This window comes from Salvelinus fontinalis, unplaced genomic scaffold (assembly GCF_029448725.1).
Source record: "Salvelinus fontinalis isolate EN_2023a unplaced genomic scaffold, ASM2944872v1 scaffold_1688, whole genome shotgun sequence".
In the NCBI taxonomy this organism is placed as follows: Eukaryota; Metazoa; Chordata; class Actinopteri; order Salmoniformes; family Salmonidae; genus Salvelinus; species Salvelinus fontinalis.
In genome coordinates, this window is record NW_026601897.1 from 6,763 (window position 1) to 18,269 (window position 11,507).

The 11,507-nt window shown below is 43.2% G+C and overlaps 1 protein-coding gene across 1 annotated transcript; it reads left to right on the plus strand.

Moving 5' to 3' along the window:
* Positions 1–2,437: 2,437 nt before the first annotated feature.
* Positions 2,438–10,970, plus strand: LOC129849787 (interferon beta-like; the record flags this gene model as incomplete). The annotated part of the gene is made up of 4 exons (XM_055916554.1): positions 2,438–2,587; positions 2,685–2,695; positions 10,680–10,761; positions 10,863–10,970. Coding segments are annotated over 4 exons (351 nt in total), but the record flags the coding sequence as incomplete, so codon positions are not given.
* Between the last annotated feature and the right edge of the window lie 537 nt (positions 10,971–11,507).

Here is an 11,507-nt window from a genome sequence, read left to right on the forward strand (position 1 = left end):
AGGTTGTGCAATGTAACAGCAATTTTTAGACTTAGTGTTTCTACCTGTTCGATAAAATACAAAACGGTTCCGTATTTCACTGAAAGAATAAACGTTTTGTTTTCGAAATTATAGTTTCCAGATTTGACAATATTAATGGCCAATGGCTCGTAATTCTGTGTTTATTATATTATGATTAAGTCTATGATTTGATAGAGTAGTCTGACTGAGCGGTGGTAGGCGGCAACAGGCTCGTAAGCATTCATTTAAACTTTACTGCGTTTGCCAGCAGCTCTTAGCAATGCTTGCTTCACAGAGCTGTTTATGCTTATCAACTCCTGAGATTAGGCTGGCAATACTAAAGTGCCTATTAGAACATCCAATAGTCAAAGGTATATGAATTACAAATGTAAAGAGAAAAATAGTCGACGAGTCATAATTCCTATAATAAATCCTGTTAGGGGGGCAGCCCGTCACCGGTACACTTATGACAACATCCGGCTCAAGTGCAGGGCGCGAAATTCAAAATCTATTTTTTTTTTATATTTAACTTTCACACATTAACAAGTCCAATACAGCATTTGAAAGATAAACATCTTGTCAATCCAGCCAACATGTCCGATTTTTTAAATGTTTTACAGAGTAAACACCACATATATTTATGTTAGCTCACCACCAAATAAAAGAGAGGACAGATATTTTTCACAGCACAAGTAGGATGCAAGTAGCATGCACAAGCCAACCTAACTAACCTAGAACCAACCTAAATAACCTAGAAAAAACTACCTCAGATGACAGTCCTATAACATGTTACACAATAAATCTATGTTTTGTTAAAAAAATGTGCATATTTTAGTTATAAATCAGTTTTACATTACTGCTCCCATCATAGCTACAGTCTGAAATCGCACGGGAGTAGCCAGAGAAAATACAGACACCAACGTCAACTACTAATTATACATTATAAAACATTTCAGAAAAATATATGGTGGATAGCTAATGAAAGACAAAGATCGTGTGAATAGAGCCAATATTTCCGATTTTTGAAGTGTTTTACAGCGAAAACACAATATATCGTTATATTAGCTAACTACATTAGCTAGCACACGGCAGCATTGATTCTAGTCAAACGGTAGCATAGCACAGTTCGACAGATATGAAAAAGCATCCCAAATTGGGTCCTTATCTTTGTTGATATTCCATCAGAATGTTGTAAAGGGGTCCATTGTCCAGTACAGTCTTTGTTTGGGATCCAGAACGAACTATTTCCCTCTTGAATTAGCAAGCACACTGGCCGTGCGGCGCTAACCTCTCTTTCTTCAAACAATTCTTGCGTCGCATCACGTCTAAAGTCCAGAATAAATTTAAATAATATAATTAAACTATATTGAAAAAACATACTTTAGGATGATTTTGTGACATGTATCAAATAATATCGAAGCCAGAGATCATATTCACCTTTAACGAGCGTCGTGCAGGAGCCGAGTCCATGTTGTACTTCGTGACCAGAAAAAAAAATTAAGTGCGCAGGTCTCACTCCAAGATGTTGTGTTCAGTCCCTGGACGAGATATTCAACTCCTTTCTGCTCTCACTTCCGCATGACACCCAGAGGAAGGCGTATGACGTGTTTCTACAGTCCTAAGTGACATGACCTTTTATAGACAAGCTCTTAAAGAGAGACCTCGCATTTGGAAATCTCAATTCCGGATAGGAAATGGGCTGTAGAAATAGTTCTGTTCCACTTAGAGAAATAATTCAAACGTTTTTAGAAACTAGAGACTGTTTTCTATCCAATAGTAGTAAATATATGCATATTGTAAGAGCAAAAATTGATTAAGAGGCCGTTTGAAAATGTGCACATATTTTCCAGTTTTTCAATACGCCCCCTGCAGCCATAAGAAGATAACTACAACCTAAAACTTATTAACTGGGAATATTGAAAAACTGGGAATATTGAACCACCAGCTTTCATATGTTCTCATGTTCTGAGCAAGGAACTTAAACGTTATCTTTTTCACATGGCACATATTGCAATTTTACTTTCTTCTCCAACACTGTTTTTGCATTATTTAAACCAAATTGAGCATGTTTCATTATTTATTTGAGACTAAATAGATTTTATTTATGTATTATATGAAGTTAAAATAAGTGTTAATTGTTCATTCAGTATTGTTGTAATTGTCATTATTACATATATATATATATATATATATATAAAATAAAAAAATTGGCCTTACAATGCTTACAAGCCCTTAACCAACAATGCAGTTTTTTTAATTAAGTACGAAAATCGTTGCTAAAAATGTAAATAATAATAATAAAGTATCACAATAAAATAACAATAAAAAGACTATATACAGGAGGTATATGAGAGTATATGCAACCGTTAGGATTAGAAAGTAGAAAACTTTAAACTGACATTTTTGGGTTATAAATTATTGTTGTTGTCCGTTTCAGTTGAGTAGCAGTGGTGCTAAGGTTATTTATGAGACATTGAAGAACATCGACACATTGTTTGGAGCTGACGACCTGCCTACTAAGTGGGACCAACGGAAGTTGGAGAATTTTCAGAATATTGTATACCGCCAGATTGAAGAGAGAAAATGTGTGAGTTACTATGCCAACACACATCGCTTAACTGTTTAATTGTGGTATTGTGGCATTTTTATTATTATTCATCACCTGCCTTTTTTCTTTCTGGCAGATGATGGGCAGTGTGGATACAAGTGATTGTTATTATTATTATTATTATTATATATATTTTTTAGATACAACAATCAATTTATATTGCTACATCAAACATGTCTAACAAAACAAAACACAGGTATTAACAAGAAAATACTCAGACATACAAAAAATATCAATAAAATAATACAAAAAATAATAAATTTTAGTGCAATTGTATTCACTCTGAAAAAATATTATTATAATGATTCAGGAAGAGGTTGTTCTTGTTGATATTCACTAGGGATAATGTTTTAAAAAGATAGTTGAATTCATTCAGAAAAAATTGTAATTTTGGAATTTTTGTATGAAGTATTTGGCAACAAGAATAAAAACATTAACAATAATTTCAGTGGTCTTGTTATCATTGCAATAGTAACATATTATATCTTTCATGTCAAAAACATAGGCCGTGTTCATCATGGTAAATAAGTATTTTACAAGGTTTTCCCCAAATTCTGACACAAATTTACATTCAAAGAACAAGTGAGACAGATTCTCACCTTCTTTTTCACAGAAAACGCAGATACATCAATATCAGGATTAATGCTGAATGTTTCTAAATGTGAAATCTTATGTTTATTTGACTCTGATGATAAAGAAATAGAAAATATTCCTGTAAAGGACTGTGTTAAATATTTAGGAATACATCTGTCAAAAAAACACTTAGTCAGACAACATTTGAATTTCTCTCCTAAAATTAAGAGAACTAAAAATATATTTAATAATTGGCTACAAAGCGATCTTTCTATACTTGGGAGAGTACTACTGTCCAAGGCAGAGGGACTGTCTCGTTTTGTGAACCCCTCATTATCGTTGTGTGTAAATCCAGCTACTTGTAAAGAAATCAATAACACCTTTCTTGACTTCATCTGGAAAATAAGTCTCACAAACTAAAAAAATCTGTTCTTTCTAACAAAAGAGCTGAAGGCGGTCTAGAAGTGTTGGATTTTGTTGACATAAATAACAATTTCAAGATAAACTGGTTGAAAAAATGTTTGATCAATACTGATTCAATATGGTATTTCATTCCAAATAATGTGTTTAATAAATTGGGAGGTCTTCAATTTTTACTGAAATGTAATTATATTCCTGAAAGATTACCTGCTAAATTGGCTAGGTTTCACCTACAAGCTTTAATGGCCTGGAAAATATGTTTCCTGCACAATATTTCCCCACATAAAGCTCTTTTGTGGAATAATTCAGACATAACTATAAGGAACAAGTCATTGTTCTACCCCAGCTGGCATGAGAGGAATATTGACTTTGTTCTTGATATTTTCGACAACAAGGGTAATATTCTCACATATGAAAAATGTATAACGTTGAAAGAGTTTCCAATACCTTTCAGAGAGTTTATTTCTGTGACCAAAACCGTTCCCAGTGGTCTAACTACACTAATGAAAACTCATCTTAGTTTTGGGAATGATCACAAAGTTTATCTAGAACTCAGATTGGAAGGCGTGGGCTTACATGAGAGAACTTGTTGTAATAAATATATAAGACAAATTCTTCATTCACAAAACCAACTTACACCGAGAGGAAAGTTTTTCTGGAACATGCTTATTCCTGACATTGTCTGGAAAAATGCATGGTTAAGGCCTTACAAATACTGTATACCAAACAAAGTTAAACTTCTTATGGCTGCAAGGGGCAGCACTGAGTAACCTGGAAAGAGGTGGCCATTTCAAACGGCCTCCTACTCAATTCTTGCTCGTACAATATGCATATTATCATTTCTATTGGATAGAAAACACTCTCTAGTTTCTTAAACCGTTTGAATTATTTCTCTAAGTGAACCAGAACTCTTTCTGCAGCCCATTTCCTATCCGGAAGTGAGATTTCCAAATGCGAGGTCTTTTTTCAAGAGCTTGTCTATAAAAGGGCATGTCACTTGGGACCATAGAAACACGTCATACGCCTTCCCCTGGGTGTCATGCGGAAGTGAGAGCAGAAAGGACTTGAATATCTCGTTCAGGGATTGAATACAGCCTCTTGGAGTGAGAGGTCCGCCATAATTTTTTTTCTCGAAGGCGTGAAGTTGGACCTTGTATTGCCTCCTGGAAAACCGTCGTTATAGGTGAATATAATCTCCGGCTTCGATTTTACTTGATACATGTCACAATATCATCCTAAAGTACGTTTTTTCAATATAGTTTAATTATATTATTGAAATTTATTCGGGACTTTAGACGTGATGCGTTGGAAGAATTTTTTCAAGAAGGACAGGTTAGCGCCGCACGGCCAGTGTGCTTGCTAATTCAAGAGGGAAATAGTTAGTTCTGGATCCAAACAAAGACCGTTCTGGACAATGGACCCCTTTACAACATTCTGATGGAAGATCAACAAAGATAAGGACCCAATTTGGGATGCTATTTAATATATCTGTCGAGCTGTGCTATCGCTACCGATTACTTGGAATCAATGCTGTTGTGTGTTAGCCATTGCAGTAAGCTAATATAACGATATATTGTGTTTTTGCTGTAAAACACTTAAAAAATCGGAAATATTGGCTCTATTCACAAGATCTTTGTCTTTCATTTTGCTATACACCATATATTTTTCTGAAATGTTTTATGATGAGTAATTAAGTAGTTGACGTTGGTGTCTGTATTTACTCTGGCTATGTAACAATTCCAGTGGTGGAAATAAGAGTCAGGTGCAGAGAGCAGGAATATCTTCAACGAGTGGAATTTATTTCCTTACAGAAATCACCTACAATCCGGTGACGCCACACTAAACACTGGGCGCGTAAAGAGTAATGTCCAAAATAAATTGAATCACAAAAATCCACGCCTCGAGGACGACCCGGAGGGCGAGGAGCAGGGCGCTCTGGATGGAGGCGGTGAAAGTCCCTCAAAAGGGACGGATCCAAGATGTCCCCCACCGGTACCCAGCATCTCTCCTCCGGACCGTACCCCTCCCAGTCCACGAGGTACTGCAGGCCCCTCACCCGGCGTCTTGAGTCCAGAATGGCTCTTATCCTATACGCCGGGGACCCCTCAATGTCGAGAGGGGGAGGAGGGACCTCCGGTACCTCACCTCCCTGCAGGGGACCAGCTACCACCGGCCTGAGGAGAGACACATGAAACGAGGGGTTAATACGATAGTAAGAGGGAAGTTGTAACCTATAACACACCTCGTTTATCCTCCTCAGGACTTTAAATGGCCCCACACACTGCGGCCCCAGCTTCCGGCAGGGCAGGCGGAGGGGCAGGTTTCGGGCCGAGAGCCAGACCCTGTCCCCTGGTGCAAACACAGGGGCCTCACTGCGGTGGCGGTCAGCGCTCCTCTTCTGCCGTTCACTGGCCTGCTTGAGAGAGTCCTGGACCGCTCGCCAGGTCTCTCTAGAGCGCTGTACCCATTCCTCCACCGCAGGAGCTTCAGTCTGGCTCTGATGCCACGGAGCCAGGACCGGCTGGTACCCCAGTACACACTCGAAGGGCGACATGTTCGTAGATGAGTGGCGGAGTGAGTTCTGGGCCAACTCCGCCCACGGGACGTACCTCGCCCATTCTCCTGGCCGGTCCTGGCAATACGACCTCAGAAACCTACCCACCTCCTGGTTCACTCTCTCCACCTGCCCATTACTTTCGGGGTGATACCCAGAGGTGAGGCTGACCGAGACCCCCAGACGCTCCATAAACGCCCTCCATACCCGGGACGTGAACTGGGGACCTCGATCAGATACGATATCCTCCGGCACCCCATAATGCCGGAAGACGTGGGTAAATAGAGCCTCCGCAGTCTGTAGGGCCGTAGGGAGACCAGGCAATGGGAGGAGACGACAGGACTTAGAGAACCGATCCACAACGACCAAAATGGTAGTGTTCCCCTTGAGATGGAGGAAGATCCGTCAAAAAATCTACCGATAGATGAGACCATGGCCGTTGTGGAACCGGAAGGGGTTGTAACTTCCCCCTCGGTAGGTGCCTAGGAGCCTTACTCTGAGCGCATACCGAGCAGGAGGAGACATAGAGTCTCACGTCCTTAGCCAAGGTGGGCCACCAGTATTTCCCTCTAAGACCACGCACTGTCCTCTCCACCCCCGGATGACCCGAAGCAGGTATTGAGTGAGCCCACCGAATCAATCGATCACGAACACCAAGCGGTACGTACCTACGGCCAGTCGGACACTGGGACGGCGCAGGTTCTACCCTCAACGCCCGCTCGATGTCCGCGTCCACCTCCCATACCACCGGAGCCACCAGACAAGAGGCGGGAAGGATGGGAGTCGGATCGATGGGCCGGTCATCCGTGTCATAGAGACGAGACAGCGCGTCGGCCTTTGTGTTGAGGGAACCTGGTCGGTAAGAGATCGTAAATCTAAAACGAGTAAAGTACATGGCCCACCTCGCCTGACGCGGATTCAATCTCCTCGCCTCTCGGATATACTCCAGATTGCGATGGTCAGTCCAGATGAGAAAAGGGTACTTAGCCCCCTCAAGCCAGTGTCTCCACACCTTCAGGGCTTTTACCATAGCTAGTAACTCCCTGTCCCCCACATCATAGTTCCGCTCCGCCGGACCCAACTTCTTAGAAAAGAAAGCACAGGGACGGAGCTTCGGTGGCGTGCCCGAACGCTGTGATAGCACGGCTCCAACACCAGCCTCGGACGCATCCACCTCCCCTATGAACGCTAATGAAGGGTCCGGATGCGCCAACACGGGAGCCTCAGTGAAACGTGCCTTCAACTGGTTAAAAGCTCCCTCAGCCTCGGCCGACCACTGTAGACGCACCGGCCCTCCCTTTAGCAGTGAGGTAATGGGTGCCGCCACTTGGCCAAAACCCCGGATAAACCTCCGGTAGTAATTGGCAAACCCAAAAAACCGCTGCACCTCCTTTACCGTGGTTGGACTCGGCCAATTACGCACGGCGTTAACGCGATCACTCTCCATCACCACCCCTGAGGTGGAAATGCGATAACCCAGGAAGGAAACGGCTTGTTTGGAGAACACACATTTCTCAGCCTTGACGTATAGGTTATGCTCCAGCAGCCTCCCAAGGACCCTGCGCACCAGGGAAACATGCGCGGCGCGTGTAGCAGAATAGATCAGGATGTCATCAATATACACTACCACACCCTGCCCGTGCATGTCCCTGAGAATCTCATCTACAAAGGATTGGAAAACGGCTGGAGCATTCTTTAACCCATACGGCATGACGAGGTACTCATAGTGGCCTGATGTGGTACTAAACGCTGTTTTCCACTCGTCTCCCTCCCGAATACGCACCAGATTATACGCGCTCCTAAGATCCAGTTTTGTGAAAAAACGTGCTCCGTGGAATGATTCCACCGCCGTAGCGATGAGAGGTAGCGGATAACTAAATCCCACTGTGATTCAATTTAGACCTCGATAATCAATGCACGGACGCAGACCTCCCTCCTTCTTTCTCACAAAAAAGAAACTCGAGGAGACGGGTGACATGGAGGGCCGAATGAACCCCTGTCTCAGAGCTTCCGTGACATATGTCTCCATAGCCAACGTCTCCTCCTGTGACAAGGGGTACACATGACTCCTGGGAAGTGCAGCGTTCACCTGGAGGTTTATCACGCAATCCCACCGTCGATGAGGTGGTAATTTAGTCGCTTTCTTTTTACTAAAAGCGATAGCCAAATCGGCATATTCTGGGGGAATGCGCACAGTGGAAACCTGGTCTGGACTCTCCACCGAGGTGGCACCGATGGAAACTCCCACACACCTACCTGAACACTCCTCTGACCACCCCTGAAGAGCTCCCTGTCTCCAGGAAATGAGGGGATTGTGAATGGCTAGCCAAGGAACCCCCAACACCACTGGAAACCCAGGTGAATCAATAAGGTAGAAACTAATCTGCTCCCTATGATCCCCCTGTGTTACCATGTCCAGCGGAATCGTGGCCTCCCTGATCAGCCCTGACCCTAGCGGTCGGCTATCTAAGGAGTGCACAGGGAAAGGAGGGTCTATCTGCACCAACGGAATACCCAACTTACGGGCTAGACCGCGATCCATAAAACTCCCAGCTGCGCCTGAGTCTACGAGCGCCTTATGCTGGAGAGAAGGGAAAAACGCAGGGAAAAAAATAACCAAAAACATGTGACCGACAGGAAGCTCTGGGTGAGTCTTGTGCCTACTCACCTGGGGTGATCGAGGAGTATTCCGCCTGCCATCTCCACTCCCAGAGGCGCTCCTCCAACACCGGTCTGAAGTGTGTCCTCTCCTGCCACAATAGGTGCAAGAGAAGCCACCTCCTCTGGCCCCCCTAGATGCAGCCCCTCCCAACTCCATCGGGGTTGAAGCGGGAGGACTGGGAGGTGGAACTGACAGGACCCCCTCTGAACGCCCGCGGGCAGCTAGCAGGTTGTCCAGTCGTATAGACATGTCAATTAACTCATCGAGAGTGAGTGTAGTGTCTCGACAAGCTAGCTCCCGACGGACGTCCTCCCGAAGGCTACATCGATAATGGTCCATCAGGGCCCTGTCATTCCACCCCGCGCCAGCAGCCAAGGTCCGGAACTCCAAAGCGAAGTCTTGCGCCCTCCTCGTCTCCTGTCTGAGGTGGAACAGTCGTTCACCCACCGCTCGGCCCTCCTGAGGGTGGTCAAATACGGCCCGAAAGCGGCGAGTGAACTCTGGGTAGTGGTCTCGAACCGAGTCTGGGCCGTTCCAGACCGCATTAGCCCATTCCAGGGCTCTACCCGTCAGACAGGAGATGAGGAGGCTAACACTCTCCTCTCCAGAGGGAGTCGGATGAACAGTGGCCAAGTAGAGCTCCAACTGGAGCAAAAACCCCTGGCACCCAGCCACCGCTCCATCGTACTCCCTTGGGAGCGCAAGACGCAATGCGCCCGAACCTGATGCTGACGTTGATGGAGAAGGTTGCGCCGTCTGGGAAGGAGCTGGGGTAGTAGTCGGGATACCACTCCTCTCCCATTGTTCCATCCTCTCCATCATCATGTCCATTGCCGTCCCTATCCGATGGAGAACGGCGGTGTGATGATGGACACGCTCCTCCATCGATGGGAGAGGGGTGGTTGCTGCTTCTGCTGACTCCATTATGTGGTGCGGGCTTCTGTAACAATTCCAGTGGTGGAAATAAGAGTCAGGTGCAGAGAGCAGGAATATCTTCAACGAGTGGAATTTATTTCCTTACAGAAATCACCTACAATCCGGTGACGCCACACTAAACACTGGGCGCGTAAAGAGTAATGTCCAAAATAAATTGAATCACAAAAATCCACTAATACACACCACAAACACGAAACAGAAAAACAAGCCCGCACAAAAAGGGAGCGGGCAAACTGGGTTTAAATAACCCCTAACCTAAACACACAACAGGTGAAACAAATTAGACCAACTAAAAGGAAAACAGAAAAGGGGATCGGTGGCAGCTAGTAGACCGGAGACGACGACCGCGGAGCGCCGCCCGAACGGGAAGAGGCACCATCCTCGGCGGGACTCGTAACAGGCTACTCCCGTGCTATTTCTGACTGTAGCTATGATGGTAGCATCAATGTAAAACTGATTTATAGCTCAAATATGCACATTTTTCGAACAAAATATAGATTTATTGTGTAACATGTTATAGGACTGTCATCTGAGGAAGTTGTTTCTAGGTTTGTTTGGTTGGATCTTGGTTAGTTAGGTTGGCTTTGTGCATGCTACCTGTGCTGTGAAAAATGTCTGTCCTCTTTTGTATTTGGTGGTGAACTAACATAAATATACGTGGTGTTTTTGCTGTAAAACATTTTAAAAATCGGACACGTTGGCTGGATTAACAAGATGTTTATCTTTCAAATGCTGTATTGGACTTGTTAATGTGTGAAAGTTAAATATTTAAAAAAAATAGATTTTGAATTTCGCGCCCTGCAATAGAGCTGGATGTTGTCATAAGTGTACCGATGTCGGGACAACCCGCCTAACAGGTTTATTAAGGAAGTGCACTTCAAAATTTTACATAAGATATATCCATGTAATTCTATGATATCCACATTTGTGGATACAAGTGATTATCTCATCAGGGCAGAAGGACTGAATACGTACTTTGGGAACATTGCAGGAGTCCTAAAAGAAAAGGTAGACTATAGGTTAAACACAAATAGACATATTGTTTTGATAATATCTCTACATACAATATTACCCTACATTGCCCTAACAGTTTATTTGTATTTTCACAGAATTTCAGTTACTGCGCCTGGGAAGTGGTTCGAAAAGAGCTCCTGTTCACACTACAGTTCATTCTGGAACACAACTCTGATAGCCTTCTGTGGGCCAACAGAACATGAATTTGAACTTGCAGAACTTTTTTACAATTGTGTTTGATTTTAAAAGCCTACTATTCTACAATCACGTAATGTGCAACGTCAAACAGCAATATTATTCATGTATGTATTTATTGATCAAGGTTATTTATTTATGTATGCCTATTTATGAATGTAATTGATTTATCTATTTGAAAATCATCAAATGTTAAGTTAATAAACATTTGTATACTTTTGAATATTATTAATCTGAGTGTTCAGTCTGTAGCCCAGTCAATCGGTGTGTGAACATTCAGATTTGTATTAAACATGCTCAGGACATATGGATGCCAGTACAATTAGTCCTATAGCCTACTAATCCATTAAGGAAAGACCTAAAAACAAGTCAACTGTATCTTCTCAAAATGTAGTTATAACGAAAAGCCTTTTTTCAATTAAGTGTGTTTTAGCACTGGACAGTGCGGGCCTGTTTTGAACGTTGTACTCTGAGCTCCTATACGACTTAATTTGTTGATAGTTATACAATGTTGTTCTATCAATGCCATGATCAGTTCATTTTTA